Source organism: Aedes albopictus, chromosome 1, assembly GCF_035046485.1.
Source record: "Aedes albopictus strain Foshan chromosome 1, AalbF5, whole genome shotgun sequence".
Classification (NCBI taxonomy): Eukaryota; Metazoa; Arthropoda; class Insecta; order Diptera; family Culicidae; genus Aedes; species Aedes albopictus.
This window is the reverse complement of record NC_085136.1, coordinates 232,915,756-232,936,548: the sequence shown is the minus strand read 5'-3', so window position 1 is coordinate 232,936,548 and position 20,793 is coordinate 232,915,756. Positions and strand designations below refer to the sequence as shown.

Sequence of the window (20,793 nt, the reverse complement as noted above, 5' to 3'; positions counted from 1 at the left end):
ATGTGACTTTTAAGTAGAGTCAACAAGGAATTCAAAGCAGCATGCTTAATCTGAAACTGAATCGCCCAGCTTTTTAAATCATCGCGGAAATCTGTCATATCTTCCTTCACGTTGAAATCATTATCATCGGAGTCAGAGTTAGATTCTGCTTCTTGACTCTGAGATGATTGTTCTGAATGATCCAGAGAAGTTGGTAGCCAGTCTAGGTTGTTCGAATCGTCCAGAGTCTTTGCTTGTAGGAGCTCAACAGTAGCATTTCCAGGATGTAATTCATTACTTTTTTTCAACTTTTTAGCATTTTCTATCAAATTTTTTCTTTTTCTGGTGAAACTACCATTACGTTTTATTTTTTTCCACTGTAATTTATCTTTTTCACTGAAAACAATTTGCGATTCCATCACGATGTGTATGATCACACAGATAGCAGAACTTTGAATGATTACTGTAACTTTCTGAATTTTCCAAATTGCATCCAAGTCAATCACTGGTGACAAACAAACATGATGTTACTTTATCATTGCAATATCAATGAATTGCAACTAAAAATGTTACATTTCGGACACTGTCTAACTTTCATGTTACATTCACCGTTGTTTAACAATTGTGTAACATGCGGTGACGAAAAGTCTACTTGTCTCACATGTGTAACTTATTTTCATAAACATGTTTCAGGGCAACCATTATGAAATCGTTTTGTAACAAATTTTATATTTCATTTTTCATAAGGATGTTACAAGTGCTGCTTGGGCGATTTGATCACCGTGGTTTTTGGAACATCCGGATTTTCGGAAGCATGTTTAGCCTAGGATACCGTAAAGTGACCACCGTCAGCCATGACTCCACGGGAAGCCTGATCCGAAACCGCAGCTTCAAAGTCAACACGGTTTATGATACCAGGCTGTTTAGATACTATATGATAAAGCAATTTTAGGATGATCGATACCGATATTGCTACTAACCTACCGAAAATCCCGAGTATTGTTTTGTACAAAACATGGGCCCGGAAATCCAGTAATCGGACCGGTCCAATAGGACAGATCGGTGAAGTACTAGATTTGCAGTAATGAGCTGAATTTTAGGTCAATTATCCATTTCTGCAATGAAATCGTACAAAAAGCATGGGTATTATGATTTCTTGTCTAATTTGATGCTGTTTGAGCAAAACCTTGGACAACAGTATTGTTGTTTACTCCATTTCTTGCAATATAAACAACATAGTAATTCAAAGTTTTGCTCAAACAACATGAAATTAGGCAAGGAATCATTATACCCACGCTTTTTGTAACATTTTATTTCAGAAACGGAGAATTGACCTTTTCACCATACAAAAATTCAGCTCATTACTACACATCTAGTACTACACCGAACGTGCCCCATTAGTAAACCATCTTAATAAGTAATAAATTTTTGAGTTGAATGAGCCAAAAAAAAATCGGTGGAAATTCGACGGAGATATGATCATTTCAGTTTCGTGGCTACCCGGGTACCTTGCCGGCATTCTACGGATGTTTTTTTTTGCTGGTCACACTACGGTTAAAATACTCCACTGCACTGTGACGTCACGCAAAAGTTTTGACATGTGGTGGTCCTGTTGTTTACGTTTCGTACTTAGAAGAATTTTCGATTTTTTAAAGTGATTTGTGTCGGAGCCAATCATGCCCTGGAAGTGCTGTGTGTTTAAGTGTAAATCCACCGTGAAAAGCCCTGGAATCAAATGTTTCCGTTTCCCTACGGTAGGGAAATGTTTGAAGCAGCTAACCAGCGAGAGAACTCAGGCGTGGAAAAGTGCTCTTGGATATGGAGACACTTTTACTCCCCCCAACAAACGAATTTGTAGCATTAATTTCCGAAGCGGTAAGAAACTCCTATTTTACCATAAGTCACCAACAAAAACTGACGAAAACTGATCATTTTATACAGGTAAACCAGCGCGTCTTACAGAAACTCAGGATGCAGATTGGATACCATCACAGAAACTGCCCAAATCGGCAAAATTAGCAAGTTCGCCGGTAGAACAACAGAACACAGATTCAGATTCTGCATCCGAATCATGCAAATCGGCAAGGTGCTCAAATAAATCGATACTTTCACCAGGATCGACATCAAGAGGTAATGTTGTAATTAAATCATATTTGTGTATATTTATTCATAACACAAGATTGTAGATTTCAGAGAGAAGGATGCGAAAACGACTCTTCTTGCATTGGAACTCGCACACCCACGCTTTCAGAGACACGGAGTGCCGATTCAAGGAAGTCGACTTGTAGTCAAAGATCACGCACGGTATCTAGCGAATCTGCAGCTTCCACAGTGGACTCCCAAGTCAGCTAGAATGATACCAGTTCGAGCTCGAGATCAAGTGCAGTTTCGAAAGCATGCAGTTCCAGTTCTGGTATTGTTCGTGCAGTTGAAAATCGGAATTTTTGACACGCGAATATCGATTTTTCTCCTAAACCGTGTGTCGGACGTACGTCGGGCACAGTGCGCTGGATAGAGGGCCAGGTCCGCTGTCCAGCGCACTACGTCCGACGTTAGGTTTCAGGTATGGATTTTGAGAAAATTCGATTGTCGGGTGTGGGGAAACTTCGGGTTTCAACTGCGACGACAATACATCAGAATCTAGACGATCAAATGTGCAACATCGAGAAGGATACGATTCTTCTTCAGATTCATCTGAATCAAACAGTATTGTCTGACTTGGTTTGATCACCGCGATACTTTATATGCTTAGTTAGATTGGCTATTTTCGGTGAAATGATCAACAAACAGCATTATTTGCGTAACGCGTTTCGGTCTACTACTCTTCGACCATCATCAGACGCCTAAAAAACATTTATTTGTTACAAACACTATTCACATACAAACAGACCATTCAACAAACAACACTTACATTCAGCCGATTTACTTCACAATTACGTCAGACGATTAATACTAATTTTTCTTTTGGTCAATTTTCTCTATATATATCCCATTACCCCCCTAGTCTACGTTATAAGTTTCTCTCTTTCGTCGTCGTTTCCTCTCATGGTTGACGTCATTTCTCATTGTTGCTTTCTCAGTTGCGCCAATAGACCGTTGTAGGTTGAATTGAAATTCCCACACTCACGCTGTAGGTTCACCGTGTGTGCTTCTCCTCGTTTTTTTATGTGGAATACCTCTGCAATACATCTGGTCGCCTGGTCCTGTATACGATCCAGAATTCGTGTTTTGTTGAAGTCGAACACATGTCCTTCCTCCATCATGTGGACTGCTAAGCCAGACTTCGGGTTTCTCTTCCTACAGTCGTTTTGGTGCTCCGCAACCCTCACTTCCAACATCCTCTTCGTTTGCCCTATGTATTCCTTGTTGTCGTCTGTCCCACATGGTATGGAGTACACCACGTTTTTCTGCTTGCCTGGTGGCACAGGATCCTTCATTTTGCTGAAGATCTTCTGTTTCACCTTATTTTGGGGTTTTGAAGCAAGGGTGATATTACTTTTCTTCAAAATTTTCCTTAGTTTCTCACTAAGACAAGGAATGTAGGGCGCAGGAACGTACTTTGGTAGGGGGTCTACTTGGGATTCGGTTTCGAGTGTGTTGTAGTGTTTATGTACCCTTTTTCGTTTTTACCATTTGTACAAACCAAGGAGGATAGTTGTTTTTCTCGAGGAGACTTGTGGCTTGTTTTAACGCTTCTTCTCGGTTTTCGACACACGTTAATTTAATAGCGCGATCGAAGAGGGCGATCGCGGTATTTTGCTTATGCTGGAAAGGGCTTTGGGAGTGGTAGTCCAAGTACCTTCCATTTAAGCATTTCGGAAGCCATGTGGTCGTTATTTGGTTGTGATTTCTTTCTAACATCATATCAAGGAATTTAATTTTCCCTCCCTCTTCTATCTCAACCGTGAACTGCAGGCGATCGTGGAAACTGTTGAACACCTCCACGATCTTTTGGATGTGTTCACGCTTTGCCACACACATGCAATCATCCACATACCTTCGATACACCTTCAGGGTTATGTGATCTTCCTCTAGCTTTTTTATGGACTCCTGTTCCAACTTTTCCATAACGACGTTGGCGATCACTGGTGATAATGGAGATCCCATCGGTACTCCAAAGGTCTGTCCGTACACCTCTCCCTGGTATACGAAGAAAGTCGATTCTAGAACCAACTTTACCGTTTCAATGAAGTTGGATCTGTCTATGTTTGTGTGCCTCTCAATTTCCTCCCATCTTTCTTCGAGGCATCGTAGTGCGTTGTCCACTGGTATGTTCGTATACAGTGACACCACGTCCAACGAGAAGAGTACTTCATCCTCGTCCGTATGAAACCCTGTTACTTCGTTGGCGAATTCGAAACTGTTACGCACGTGGGAAACCTCTTTTCCAACTATGTTTTCGATTATGTTCGCCAAGAACTTCGCTATGTTGTACGTTGCCGATCCTATTGTCGACACTACTGGACGGAGGGGCCTGTTTTCTTTGTGGATCTTCGGAAGACCGTAGATCCGTGGTGGGATGCAACTTGATTCCTTGAGCTTCCTTTGTGTGCGTGAGTCGATGTACCCTTCGTTGTGCCACTCATCGAGGATGCCGTTGATTTTCTTCAGAACTCTGTTTGTCGGGTTGGTTGTTAGCTTCTTATAGGTTTGACCATCGCTGAGGAGTCCCTTCATCTTGTCATGGTATTCTTGCGCTTCCAATATGACCGTCATGCTTCCTTTGTCTGCTTTCGTGATGACAAGGTTCGGGTTGTCTCTCAAAAACTTCTTACTCCTGGTGACATCCTTCTTTATCCATTCTTGGGGAGCATGTCGAGGTTGTCTATGGTAGTTTATGTGGTTTACAATCGCATTGGACACCTCCGACCTGATTTCGTCTGCATTTTCGTCGAAGCGCCAGATGCGGAGAGTGTGAAGAAAATGGTAGAAGAGAAAACGAGTGCAGTGTACAACAAGATGAAGGCAACACAGCAGCGAAAAATGTCAAGAATGCAAGATAACCACATGAGAGAGATGAATGTCGAAACGGAATGGGTAGTGAACACGACCGATACCGAGTTACCCGATTATGTGGAACGAACATTGAAATTAGGACCGAATTTCAATGTGGATGATGCAAGAAACCTTCCTTACATCGAAGTGGTAGCGAGCATCGAGAAGCATATACAAACGAAGGAAAATGCAGACGAAATCAGGTCGGAGGTGTCCAATGCGATTGTAAACCACATAAACTACCATAGACAACCTCGACATGCTCCCCAAGAATGGATAAAGAAGGATGTCACCAGGAGTAAGAAGTTTTTGAGAGACAACCCGAACCTTGTCATCACGAAAGCAGACAAAGGAAGCATGACGGTCATATTGGAAGCGCAAGAATACCATGACAAGATGAAGGGACTCCTCAGCGATGGTCAAACCTATAAGAAGCTAACAACCAACCCGACAAACAGAGTTCTGAAGAAAATCAACGGCATCCTCGATGAGTGGCACAACGAAGGGTACATCGACTCATGCACACAAAGGAAGCTCAAGGAATCAAGTTGCATCCCACCACGGATCTACGGTCTTCCGAAGATCCACAAAGAAAACAGGCCCCTCCGTCCAGTAGTGTCGACAATAGGATCGGCAACGTACAACATAGCGAAGTTCTTGGCGAACATAATCGAAAACATAGTTGGAAAAGAGGTTTCCCACGTGCGTAACAGTTTCGAATTCGCCAACGAAGTAACAGGGTTTCATACGGACGAGGATGAAGTACTCTTCTCGTTGGACGTGGTGTCACTGTATACGAACATACCAGTGGACTACGCACTACGATGCCTCGAAGAAAGATGGGAGGAAATTGAGAGGCACACAAACATAGACAGATCCAACTTCATTGAAACGGTAAAGTTGGTTCTAGAATCGACTTTCTTCGTATACCAGGGAGAGGTGTACGGACAGACCTTTGGAGTACCGATGGGATCTCCATTATCACCAGTGATCGCCAACGTCGTTATGGAAAAGTTGGAACAGGAGTCCATAAAAAAGCTAGAGGAAGATCACATAACCCTGAAGGTGTATCGAAGGTATGTGGATGATTGCATGTGTGTGGCAAAGCGTGAACACATCCAAAAGATCGTGGAGGTGTTCAACAGTTTCCACGATCGCCTGCAGTTCACGGTTGAGATAGAAGAGGGAGGGAAAATTAAATTCCTTGATATGATGTTAGAAAGAAATCACAACCAAATAACGACCACATGGCTTCCGAAATGCTTAAATGGAAGGTACTTGGACTACCACTCCCAAAGCCCTTTCCAGCATAAGCAAAATACCGCGATCGCCCTCTTCGATCGCGCTATTAAATTAACGTGTGTCGAAAACCGAGAAGAAGCGTTAAAACAAGCCACAAGTCTCCTCGAGAAAAACAACTATCCTCCTTGGTTTGTACAAATGGTAAAAACGAAAAAGGGTACATAAACACTACAACACACTCGAAACCGAATCCCAAGTAGACCCCCTACCAAAGTACGTTCCTGCGCCCTACATTCCTTGTCTTAGTGAGAAACTAAGGAAAATTTTGAAGAAAAGTAATATCACCCTTGCTTCAAAACCCCAAAATAAGGTGAAACAGAAGATCTTCAGCAAAATGAAGGATCCTGTGCCACCAGGCAAGCAGAAAAACGTGGTGTACTCCATACCATGTGGGACAGACGACAACAAGGAATACATAGGGCAAACGAAGAGGATGTTGGAAGTGAGGGTTGCGGAGCACCAAAACGACTGTAGGAAGAGAAACCCGAAGTCTGGCTTAGCAGTCCACATGATGGAGGAAGGACATGTGTTCGACTTCAACAAAACACGAATTCTGGATCGTATACAGGACCAGGCGACCAGATGTATTGCAGAGGTATTCCACATAAAAAAAACTAGGAGTGGGTAATGTCTGAGACATAACCGCAATGTTGACGTAGGACAAAGGCTGGAACGAGGTTCCAACTTTTATATTTCCATAATACAATGTTTGTTGTTATAATAATACAAATGGTGGACTGATATGTTAGTCAAGTTGTTGTGTGATCGCTCTCGGTGAACGCATTCATAACCCAAAACATATTTTTGCTGTATAAGAGTAAAACAAATCACTCTTAAGCTAACTTTAGCTCAAGAAGCTGTTATTCAGCTGGTTCGGTTACTTGGAAAGATGTTGACTAGTTCAAGAGTTATTTCGTTTTGAAAAGAAATGGTTAAATTACTGTTCTACGAGAGAATTTTCATCGAGCGGATAAAATTATTAGATAATTGAACGGCGTTAGATAGATCTTTTCAACTAAAGTTTAACGTGAAACTCTTTCGACAATACGTTGTTTTCATCCAGGAAGAACATATTAGTAGCCACTTCACTATTGCTGAACTACCAAGCTTTCAGTCTGTCGCTTTTAATTATCCGAACAATAACTCTTGAGGAATCATTTTCGCTGATCCTGGAAAAGACCGTCTATAAAACGGAAGATTTTGGCAAAACAATTGCATGAATTCATCACGCAATGCGATTTTACCCATATTGAATGCGGCCGTTTGCTGTCGTGGATGAGATTCCTGGTGCTGCCACCACGATAGCCGAGAGTCATCGCTGAGTTTGTGTGCTGCTGCCTAGCTGGGAGGTGACATCTCCATTCTCCTAGACTGATCCAAGGAAAATGACGAAAAATAACGGAGGAAACAGCTTTTATGCCCCTGGATTAGCAGATGAAGCTCCTCCCATTCGGCGGGCTTTCCAGTTTATTCCGTTTGCATGACCCGCCCACATTGTGTCAGACGCTTCAAACGACTGCAACCGTTCTTTGAGACAATTTCTAATCGAACGGATAAACTAATCAAAGTATTGAATAATTAAGATCATTTTAATTCGATAAATATTAGAATGAAACAATGTTTCAGGTACAATTGTCCGAATAAGATAACGCGTTGCTAAATTACGGGTAGAAAGATTAGTGATCGATTTTACTGTTACTGAGCCACCAAGCATTCAACCATTCACTTTTCGAATGCACTACACTTTTACCGATTGTTGGAATATATCCGAAAATTATCCGATTCATAACTCTTAAGGAATAATTTTCTCTGGTCCTGAAAATATCCGTTCAAATAACGGTTGATTTTAGAAAGACAATTGAAAATTATCCGCACTGAATGCAGGAAGCCATCGAAAACTGCCGCCGCCTGCTGCTCTGAATGAGATTCCTGGTTCTATCAGATAGATAGCCGAGAACCGTCGCTGGGTTGGTGCGCAGCTACCCAGCTGGGGTTGTGGAGGTAACTTCCATTGCCGGGCCCACCGCAGCCGTGATCAGTGGATGAGATTCCTGGTGCTATCACTCGTCGTAGTTGACCTGCTGCTGCGCAGCCGTGGACGTGATCCACCTCCACCCTCCCTGACTGATCCAATGAATATGACGAAAGAAATCAGAGGGAACAGCTTTTATGCCCCTAGATTGGCAGATGAAGCTCCTCCCATTCGGCTGGCTTCCCAGTTTATTTCGATTGCATGTCCCGCCCCGTATGCTCCGTACACTTCAAACGATCAATCAACCGAGAAATGAGAAAACTTTCATTTAACGAATAAAGTAACCAAAATATTGGAAGATTTAGATCGTTTCAATTCGAAAAATGGTTTAATTCAACAATGTTTCACGAAAAATGGTCTGATTAGGATAAAGCGTTGCTAAATTCCTGGTGGAATCATTAGTGGCCGGCAACACTATTGTTGCGGGGCCACCAAGCATACAATTGTTCACTTTTCGGTTGCACCACACTTCTACCGAGCGATGGAATGAAATAATTTTCTATGGTCCTGAAAAGAACTGTTTGAATATTGGACGATTTCAGACAGAAAATTGACATGAATTTATCATGCCACGCAATGATAAATTGGATCCCCGTGTTGAATGCTGAACGCTGTCGAAAATTCGCCCGCCGCTTGCTGCCGTGGATGAGATTAGTGATCGCCTTCACTGTTGCTGAGCCACCGCCAAGAATTCAATCTTTCACTATTTGGTTTCACTACACTTTCTCGGTCGATGCGGGAAATTTATCCAATTTACTATCTAGGAAGCGTTTTCGATGGTTCAGAAAAGAATCGTTTGAATTTTGGGCGGTTTTAGGAAGAAATTGAAATCAATTCGTCATGCCACCCAATGCGCATTGATTTTGTTCGCGCTGAATGCTGGACGCCACTGAGAATTGGCCCGCCGCTTGCTGACCTGGATGCTCTTCCTGATGCTATCAGCAATGCGCCGCCGTCAATCAATCCGTGAAAGGTCCGACCGATCCCCGAGGAAAAGCGACACAACTCGCACAAATTCGTTGTGGTGGATCTTTCTTTGGTGGATTTTGCTGCTGCCTCTGCCACCACCGCCGAGCAATCGATGAAAAGTATTCCTTCCTTGGTCTGCCGCGTTAGACGGTTATAAGGCGAATGCGCAGCAGCTCCTTTATCGACAACCACTAACGCCGAGCCGACACGGCCGTAAAAGAAGAATCAGCGAAAACGCAATCGAAGAAATGGGCAGCTCTCGTTCGATGCGTTCACCTCGAGACCACAAAGACAAATGAGGGAAGATGCGAAGAAGCAGTTGCTTTTATATTCGACGGGAGCATCGAAAATGTGCTCGATCGTGATTGGCTGGAATAAACATGGGTTCACTTTTCCCAATTTTTCAATAGTTTGTTATTGAAAATCAGCAAATGTTAATATTGGATATAATTGGTGTAAAGATTTCCAATCGATTGGAGCCAAAATTTTGAAAATTCAACGAGAAATGGCTGAGTTATTAACGCTCAAAATCTCCACTTCAAACGTAACGCGGCCGATTTCTGAAAATTTAGAATGACACCCGGTATAGAAAAGAGAGACGTAGTCCTACGTCAAAACGAGGAGAAGCACACACGGTGAACCTACAGCGTGAGTGTGGGAATTTCAATTCAACCTACAACGGTCTATTGGCGCAACTGAGAAAGCAACAATGAGAAATGACGTCAACCATGAGAGGAAACGACGACGAAAGAGAGAAACTTATAACGTAGACTAGGGGGGTAATGGGATATATATAGAGAAAATTGACCAAAAGAAAAATTAGTATTAATCGTCTGACGTAATTGTGAAGTAAATCGGCTGAATGTAAGTGTTGTTTGTTGAATGGTCTGTTTGTATGTGAATAGTGTTTGTAACAAATAAATGTTTTTTAGGCGTCTGATGATGGTCGAAGAGTAGTAGACCGAAACGCGTTACGCAAATAATGCTGTTTGTTGATCATTTCACCGAAAATAGCCAATCTAACTAAGCATATCAAACAGTATTGTTCCAGACCATCAGAGCATCACGTTTTCTCCAATTCGAGGAGGTAAAATTGAAATAAAATACATTTGAATGATAATGGTTAAACTATAATATTGCATATTGTAGATTCTAGGGAGAATGCCGAAGATTCAATCTCTTCATGTGGGAGCCAAGAGCAAGGAAATTCATTCTCCAGCTCTACAAATCGATCGTTAGAAGACAGTAGAAACAAAAGTTCTAAGCCCAGTGATCAACCCACTCGTGCATCAGCGTCTATGCTACGTTCGAGACCATACGTGATTCCATTGCAAGCCTACGATTACAAAGAGAACAAACCTAAGACGAAGAATGCTGTCACAATGACAGAAGTCTGTTGTTCGCTGGATACTTCGTGTGAAATTCTTGGAAATTACCAGCAGGAATTACAACGCCTTCAGGGAATACTCAGCTCTTTTCAGAGTCAGGCAGATTTTTTGGAACGTGGGTTCAAGTTTATATCTGTGAGCGATGAGAAGTGCCTTTATTACACTGGCATTACAAATTTTTCAACAGTCAAAAATATCTACGAATACCTGGAGCCTAATTTGAGTATACTATATTGCGATTTTTCAACTGAGCAGATGTTTGTTATGACTCTCACTAAGCTGAGATTGAATCCACAGTTCCAAACGCTTGCCAATGATTATAATGTCTGTTTGAATACTATTTCAAAATATTTCCACCGTACACTGCAAACGATGGACACTTGTCTCAGCTACTCATTAGATGTGCCTCCTAAAGACGTACTACTTATGCACACTCCCAAAGACTTCAAAGAGAAATTTGGAGAAAAAAGGATTTTTGTTCTTGACTGTTTTGAGATCCGTTCAGAAACTCCAGAAGAATTGAAAGCAGCAGCTTCTCACTACAGCAACTACAAGAAATCAGAAACGGCAAAATTTCTTATCGCTGTGTGTCCAGACGGCAATATTTGTTTCATCTCACCAGGGTATGGAGGCAGATGTTCTGATAAGTTCATTGTAAAAGATTGTGGATTTTTAGAAATATTAGAACCAGGAGATGTCGTGTTGGCAGACAAGGGGTTCGATATCACTGATTTGATTCGTAGCAGAGAGGCAACTTTGAACATCCCAACCTTTTTGAAGGACAAAAAGCAGTTTAACCCTTCAGACATAGAGAAGGACAGACAAATAACCGGCATTCGTATTCATGTGGAAAGGTGTTTCGGTATCCTCAAGCAGGAATATTTAGTTTTATCACAAGTTGTCACTATAACCTCTCTAGCGCGATTTGAAAATGGAAAAAAACGTAATAGATTTAATTGCAAGAGTTTGCGCAATACTATACAACTTCAATCCAAGCATCATTCCTGGGTAAAGCTGTGATCGACAAGTTTCTTATTCGATTTATTTATGTACAGTATGACCCATAAAAAAATGCGAAAGTTTTCGAAGACATTGCTCACGTGCTTCCAATCGATAAACTTTGCATTTTTCTATTGGATAATATAGTCAAGACACTAGTTTATCAACGGCATAGGAACATTTACTGATTTGAATCATAAACCTTTGAAAAAAGTAATGTTGAAGATAAGGATCTCAAAATCGTCCTCGCGCCAGAGGTGTTTTTTTAAGGTTGTATTTTTTGTCAAATTGCTTTCAATCACATTCAATTAAATTTTATTTCAAGAAAAGCACTTTCATAGCTAGACAAGGTCTTCAGGCGATCGTTGGTGATTTAGACAGGTGAAAAAAAATTATTATCTTATAAGTTATGTTACATTTACTGAAAACTAGAGTGTGCGACAAATGGACATTTTCAGAAAGACAAATGTATGAAGTATCAAACTCTTTTTAAGTACTACGTATTTGTGTATATTATAAACGTAGGTTTATAAGCCTTCATTAGCAAGAAATTATTTTGAATTTTTTTCAAACAGGGTGAAGTTATTTATGGATCTATCTTATCTAAGGGTTTTGAAATATGCCACATTTTTTAGTTTTTGGTTCCTAAGCATCTGATATTGTTTTCAAAAAGTTTTTCAAAGGGCCGCGTTTTTTAGAGTACATATTTCTGCATGATTTACATGTATTTAAAAGTTTTCATTTTAATTCGTTAAGCTCCAAAAATTCGGGGAAACATTTATTTTTTTTTTCAGAAATTGATGGCAACTATTAGGTATCCCATATACGTAACCAATGAATATTTTGACACTTATTTGAGATATCCTGTATGACAATCACCTCCTTATTGTAGCCCTATCTAAAAAAAACTGAATTCATAAGAAATATTGCAACAAAAATTACCAAAGAAAGAAAAAAAATGGAATTTCCAAGCAATTGGGGCAAAATAATTTTTCTGAAATACATCTCACTTTTCAAAACACACCGCAACCAAAATGCAAGATCTTTTTGTACGACGATGTGAATCTGTTCATTCTCACTCCATACTACGAACAAGCCAAAATTAGAATTAGTAACAAATGCTTGTGTTTGAATCTGATAATAGTAACTATGAGATTTAACTAATACTAATTTTCCTTCCTCCATCTTAATAAACGAATCCTGTGAACCAGTGATGTCAGCTATTGAGAGTTGCTTATTTAAATCAGACTTCGGTCTCAATCGGAATGGGCACTTAACTTCTACATTGATTTTTCCACTGGGTTTTTAACTATTGCGTATACAGGGAGATTGACACTTCCTTTTCTTATCGGGTAATCCGCATTTATCCGTTTCCAACCGTCACTAACCGCTGCTAACCGAGCAGCAGTTAGACCCTGAGTTAGACGCAGTTAGCCACGGTTAGCAATGGATAAATGCGGATTTGTCCGGTAAGCAAAGGAAATGTCTTTCTTCTTGTGCGTATACGTATTGTTGCGTACAGTTTTAGTACGCTTGATGCTGAGTGGAACTGGTAACCCTAATGCAGAAGTGGAGTGTGAAGCGGCGGCGCGACGACCGACGGTGGCTTTAATTTAATGACTCGGCAGTGTCGTTTAGTTCGTCAACGAGGAAGGAACTGCACTTTGGTTGGGAGATACGCCTGTCTCGTGAACGAACACTACATTGTAAGATGTAATAAATATGTAATCATTCATTTACTAACTAAATATATTTGCAGTATTGAAGCTGCTTGAAGTAGAAGCTGCTCTCGATGTGTAGTTTTTAGTTCTGTGACAAGTCGTCCCAACAAACTTCAATAAATGTAAATCGTCAGCCAGAAGCAACCGCCATGGAAAGTACGATGAGAGAACTTTCCCTTCTAGAAGAGAAGAGTAAGCTGTGGCGGAAGCATCACGAGGAGCAAAGTGAGATGTGGCGAAAGTATTATGAAGAGAAACAACGCCGCATCGAAGAAGAATACCAGCAAGAACTGGTGAAAATGGAGGAAGAATTCGAAAAGGTAGCACAGAAAATGAGGGCAGAGTTTAGCGCGAAGAGGAAAGCAGTGTTACGGCAATACAATGGGAGTAAGGTCAGCGAGGGAACGGTGGAGGAGCCGATTCCGAATGATAAAACCCAGCCACAAAATGACTGCACTAGAACATCGCTTCCGAAAAAAGACTCTCCAGTTTCTGTTCCGCAAAGCGTTATCAGCTGTGATCCAGAGTGTACGGTACACACAAAGCGCGGAGAGATCAACAAAACAATACCAGCTGATTCCACAGCTGTTTCGTTCACCAGCACCCGATCTCTGACGTCATCGACCCACAGCAGCGATCGAATGTATATTACAATTCCAGAAAGTGAGTCAAAATACGAAACTAAAGCCGTGGAAACAATGGTCTTTGTGGTGTATGATGCGTACGGGACCTGTGCAAAACAGAACGACTCGGAACAGCACGCTCGCCGCCGCCGCGGTAGAAAGCGAGGCGATCGACATCAATTAAAAACGATGCTGTTTGATCCCGGTGGGTATTGTGTTGAAGCAGTGGATCGAGTTGACCCGATACCTACCGCAATTCGCATCATTGCAGTACGGTGCCGCCATCTACGTCAAGGTTGTTGTTTAGCAAAACGCTTTGAAAACTCATGGGCGTATCGAACCAGGACTGGACCCGTTCGAGAAGTTGGAGATCCAGTTCGTCACCAGTTCCACGGGGGGGAGTGTTGCGTACAGTTTTAGTACGCTTGATGCTGAGTGGAACTGGTAACCCTAATGCAGAAGTGGAGTGTGAAGCGGCGGCGCGACGACCGACGGTGGCTTTAATTTAATGACTCGGCAGTGTCGTTTAGTTCGTCAACGAGGAAGGAACTGCACTTTGGTTGGGAGATACGCCTGTCTCGTGAACGAACACTACATTGTAAGATGTAATAAATATGTAATCATTCATTTATTAACTAAATATATTTGCAGTATTAAAGCTGCTTGAAGTAGTAGCTGCTCTCGATGTGTAGTTTTTAGTTCTGTGACAAGTCGTCCCAACACGTATTATACTGAAAAATGTTGCATGAATTGTTAGTCTAAAATTCTCATTTTCATTTCTATGTTGTAGCATTTGGTGTAGCAATGATAGCGCAAGTCAAGCTTAAGTCTGAACCACACAAGCGTCATGGGATGGAGAGTGTTGGTACATACTTGGCAATATTAGAGTTATTCGACTGCAAAGCGTTCTGATATCCTTACATTGAAGAAAGTGGCTTGACGTGGGCTGCAAAACGGTGAGTCGAAAAGGAGAGCGTCCAACATAGCTCTGGTCTGGTCCTCACAAGTTCCTACCTCATGCTTCCACGGGTCAAGCGATAACAAAGACCGCCAGCTAAGAGTTGTATGCTTAGCTGGTAGTGCAGCCGCGGCACTGTTGTCCTTCTGACTTCGTTCTGACTTCGTCTGTTCACCAAGAAAGTGCGGCTCAAACAGCGTCTGTTGTGGCATCCAGCGGCCGAGTAAGAACCGCTGCACCACGCCCAGCTAGATCCAAGGTGGTAGCCCCATCAGCGTGGTCGTCCCAGTGTTGGTTGGGACGTTAAACAGAACTGGCACGATGGCCCTCCGGCGAGACAGGAGTGTTGGCGTAGGCCCAATAAGCCACCCGTAAAAATCCCCTTTGCGAAAAACATAGGAGAAAATACGACTCGATACAATCGGCAAAGACCCACGCGACGAAATAAGAACTACGATTGGAAACTTGGAACATAGAATTGCAAGTCACTAGGTTTCGCAGGATGTAATAGGATAATCTACGACGAACTACATCCCCGCAACTTCGACATCGTGGCGTTGCAGGAACTTTGTTGGACTGGACAGAAAGTGTGGGAAAGCGGGCATCGAGCGGCTACCTTCTACCAAAGCTGTGGCACCACCAATGAACTGGGAACAGGATTTATAGTGGTGGGCAAGATGCGACAACGTGTGATCGGGTGGCAGCCGATCAACGCAAGGATGTGCATGTTGAGAGTTAAGGGCCGTTTCTTCAACTACTGCATCATTAACGTTCACTGCCCACACGAAGGGAGACCTGATAACGACAAAGAAGCGTTCTACGCGCAGTTAGAGCAAACATACGATGGTTTCTCGCCACGTGACGTGAAAATCGTTGTCGGCGACATGAGCGCGCAGGTAGGAAGGGAGGAAATGTACAGACCAGTAATCGGGCGAAACAGCCTGCAAGCCGTACCGAATGATAACGGCCAGCGATGCGTAAATTTTGCAGCCTCCCGTGGTATGGTAGTTAGGAGCACCTTCTTCCCCCGCAAAGATACCCACAAAGCCACCTGGAGATCACCCGACCATCAAACAGAAAACGAAATCGACCACATTCTAATCGACGGTAAATTCTTCTCGGTTATATGTCCGCACATACCGCAGTGCGAATATAGAGTCGGATCACTACTTAGTAGTTGTATGCATGCGCTCAAAACTTTCAACGGTTATTATCAAGCATCGAAGTCGAACGCCGCGGCACAACATCGAGCAACTTCGTAACGTAGAAGTGGCTCAAGACTACGCGCGGCAGTTAGCAGTGGCCATTCCAACGGAAGAGCAGCTTGGCGCAGCTACAATTGAAGATGGCTGGAGAGACATCCGATCCGCTATAGGTAGTACCTCGGCTACAGCACTAGGCTTCGCGATTCCGAATCACAGAAACGACTGGTACTGGTACGGCGAATGTGAACAGTTGAAAAACGAGACAGCATGGGCAAAAATGCTGCAACACCGTACGAGAGCGAATGAGGCACGTTACAGACAGGCGCGGAACAGGCAGAACTCAGTCTTCCGGATAAAGAAGCGCCAGCAGGAAAAACGAGATCGCGAAGCGATGGAAGATCTGTACCGCGCAAAGGACACACGAAAGTTATACGAGAAGCTGAACCGCTCGCGCAGAGGCTTTGTGCCACAAGCCGACATGTGCCGAAATAATCAAGGGAATATTCTCACGAGCGAGCGTAAGGTGGTCGAGAGATGGCGGCAGCATTACGATGAGCACCTCTATGGTGACGTTGCAAGCACCGTACTCCTAGATCTGTTACCGCGCCGGACGAAAGATTTCCAGCCCCTAACCTCCAAGAGATTGAAGAGGAGGTTAGCGGGTGAAAAACAACAAAGCCGCTGGAGCAGATCAACTACCAAGTGAGTTACTACAACACGGTGGAGAAGCACTGGTGAGAGCACTACACTGGGTCATTACCACGATTTGGGAGGATGAAGTATTACCGGAGGAGTGGATGGAAGGTATCGTGTGTCCCATCTACAAAAAGGGCGACAAGTTGGATTGCGGGAACTATCGCGCGAACACACTACTGAGCGCTGCCTACAAGATACTCTCTCAAATTTTATGCCGCCGATTACGAGAGTGTTCGTGAGTTTGCCATCACACGAAATTAACAATCTACAAAACGCTTATTAAACCGGTAGTACCCTATAGGCACGAAGTATGGACCCTACGTGCAGAGGATCACCGCGCCCTTGGAGTTTTCGAACGGAAGGTGCTGCGTATCATCTACGGCGGAGTGTAGATGGAAGACGGGACTTGGAGAAGGCGAATGAACAACGTGCTGCATCAGCTGCTGAGAGAACCAACCATCGTCCACACCGCGAAAATCGGGATGCTACGGTGGACGGGTCACGGCATCAGGATGTCGGATAGCAACCCGACTAAAATGGTTCTCGACTCGAGAATCTCGAGAGTCATCCGACCGGTACAAGAAGACGTGGTACGCAGCGAGCTAGATGGGTCGACCAAGTGAAGAACGATCTTCGGACCCTACGCAGAGTGCGGAACTGGAGACACTCAGGACACTGACCGGTAAGGTAAGTAAAAAATTTAATGTTTACAAAAGTGTTACATTCAGCTACTCTAGCCATGACTGCAAAGCACTTGTGGCATATGCTTAAAATTAAAGCTTCCTGGAAGATACAGTATTGTCCCAATATTGACAAAATTTAAACGCGTTTTATTAGAAAACAATAGCGTTATGTTGCAAGAAATGGAGAAAACAACAACACTGTTGTCCAAAGTTTTGCTCAAACAGCATCAAATTAGAAAAGGAATCATAATACCCACGTTTTTTGCACCATTTCATTGCAGAAACAGAGACCATACTTAAATTCAGCTCATTACTTCAAATCTAGTACTTCACCTATCTGTCATAGGAAGTAATCGGTGAAGTACTAGATTGAAAGTAATGAAGTTTCAAGAAGTTAATAATAAAACAACACAGTTACCCAAACTTTTTCTCAAACAGCATCAAATTAGGCAAGAAATCATAACGCCTACGCTTTTTGCACGACTTTCTTGCAGAAACGGAGAATTCACCTTCTCACCATACAAAAATTCAGCTCATTACTTCAATTCTAGTACTTCACCGCGATTGTGTCCTATTGATTATTGTAGTGTCCACTCGTTGGTAAAGCAACGACATAAAGGTATTGTAGGGTAGAAAAGCCACAATTTGTGGAACAAATTTTAAGTATAAATCGCCTTCAGAGGAAAAAAAATTTCGGCTGCGCCGCTGTTTTTAATCTATGACTCAAATTGAATGTACATGATATCATTGTTTACGAAATGGGAGTGTCGAATAGAAAAAAACGTATCATTGATCGTCGAAAATCCCACCCACAGTAAATTTCTGGCTACGTGACTGTATAGAAAAAACTCGGATTCGTTCATTTAATTCATATTATTTTTTGCTAAAAAATTTCATTGGGCCGCAGATGTTTTGACAATTCTTAAGGAGAAAGTTCAGAGAATACAAATATGGCTGCCATAATGGCCGACTTGGACCCCTACTCACGTTTTCAAGAGCACCAATCTTAAAAAATCGTGAACAAATGCGCTCGATTTGAAGAAGCTGCCTCTTTTTGCAAATGAGCAAAGCCAGGATAAACAAGTGCGGCTTGATTCGATGCTTCGTTCGTCAGATTGGTGCCTCTAAGTTTTTATGCAAAATTGCAATGGGATTCCTTTGATGTTTCACATTAAAAGGGGTCGCCACCTTAAAAAGGTTGGGAGCCCCTGGTTTAGACTATCGACTTGACGAGATGTATGTAAGAAGAAAGAACTTGACCCGTCGATCCCGTTTTCTCAGTCGTTACAATTATCCCACCATAAACAAATCCAGCTTACTACTTTCAATCTAGTACTTCATCAATTGCTTCCTAATAGGAAATCAAATGCTCTTGTTTGGTTTTTCATAAGAAAAAATATCAAGTATCTAAGGAAACAAATCAAAAACTGTATCTAAATCGATGCTTCATTGCCCTTCAATGACAATAGGACAGATCGGCGAAGTACTAGATTTGCAGTAATGAGCTGAATTAGTATAGTGAGAAGGTCAATTCTCCATTTCTGCAATGAAATGGTGCAAAAAGCGTGGGTATTATGATTCCTTGCCTAATTTGATGCTTTTTGAGCAAAACTTTGGACAACAGTGTTGTTGTTTTCTCCATTTCTTGTAACATAAACAACATAGTTATCCAAAAATTTGCTCAAACAGCATCAAATTAGGCACGCTTTTTGCACCATTTCATTGCAGAAACGGAGAATTGATCTTCTCACCATACTAAAATTCAGCTCATTACTACAAATCTAGTACTACACCGAATGTGCCCCATTGAGTAATGAGACATGCACTACACTAAGGATACTGTAACAATAGGGCACGTTCGGTGTGGTACTAGATTTGTAGTAATGAGCTGAATTTTTGGATGGTGAGAAGGTCAATTCTCCGTTTCTGCAATGATATGGTTCAAAAAGCGTGGGTATTATGATTCCTTGCCTAATTTGATGCTGTTCGAGCAAAACTTCGGATAACTATGTGGTTTATATTGCAAGAAATGGAGAAAACAACAACTCTGTTGCCCAAAGTTTTGCTCAAACAGAATCAAATCAGGCAAGGAATCATAATACCCACGCTTTTTGAACCATATCATTGCAGAAACGGAGAATTGACCTTCTCACCATACAAAAATTTAGCTCATTACCCCAATTCTAGTACTACACCGATCGTGCCCTATAGATCTCGGTAATAATAAGTCGCAGTGACAGATCCGAACAGGAAAAAAAAAGAGACCTTAAAGCACATAAATGCTTTTCCATCCATAGGAATATTTTTTAATGATTAATTTATGGTGTAAACTTACGTTAATGGGATAGCGCCAGCGGTGGCTGGTTTCATGGCAGCCGATGTTGTAGCGCCCGCGGTTGCAGCTGTTGTAGCGACATTGGCGGCGACAGTGACCGCCAGCGGTCCAATGGTGCGAAACGCCTCGCCGTCATTGCCTTCCATTTCTTTACCGTTCGACTCCAATGTGCTGTCTGGGATGTTATACAATCGGATCATCGGCTTGCCCGACTCTTTTTTGACCAAGTATATGCCATCCTTTTGCTTCACGCAATTGTCGATAATGCACCGCAGAATGCCGATTCCGTTCACCGACAACTTCGTTTGATCATCTTTGGCCATGAACAGCTTGTCTCCAATCTTTTTAATAAAGATATCGCAGGAAAAGTTTGTACAGCACATTAGCGTGGCCAAAACAGCGCCTGTGGTATGAACTTTTCCGTAGATCTTCGGCACTAGAGTGATTCGTTCGTCAACTGTCGACGGGATAAGGAAGAATTTGTCCATACGCTGTTGTGGGGCAATTTCGTTCTGGACGCTAACGCGATCGTATGTCTTAGTGTCGTTGGCGGAAGTGGTGATAGCGTTGCCCTTTTCGACGTTTGGTAGCGATGGCTTGCTCAAGCGTGGGAAATCCCTTTCCACTACGGTTACCCGTTCCGGATTTACAGCAGTCAATACATCGCGAATCTTCGGTGGCGGACGGACGCCAAGGGTTGTTCCAGGGCGCTGGTCACGTTTCTTGGTAGATTGCTTGGACAATGTTCGCATGGCTCCTGCCTGCACTCCACCACGGCCTGCACGTTCTCGATCACTGAAGAAAAGAAAAAAAAGATTACTTTGACGTTGGACCGTTACTCGTAAAATAACGATAAAAATCCGAAAATCAACAGTTTTTCTAGAATAGGACAGATCGGCGAAGTACTA

The 20,793-nt window shown here is 42.5% G+C and overlaps 1 protein-coding gene across 1 annotated transcript in view; it reads right to left on the bottom strand.

The window, feature by feature from the left end:
- LOC109425383 (uncharacterized) overlaps positions 1 to 20,793 on the bottom strand; it is a 74,041-nt gene that overhangs the window by 39,142 nt on the left and 14,106 nt on the right. Inside the window, exon 3 of the mRNA XM_062846423.1 lies at positions 19,886 to 20,680. Within this exon, the coding sequence (XP_062702407.1) occupies positions 19,886 to 20,680 (795 nt within the window). The remainder of the gene's footprint in view (positions 1 to 19,885; positions 20,681 to 20,793) is intronic.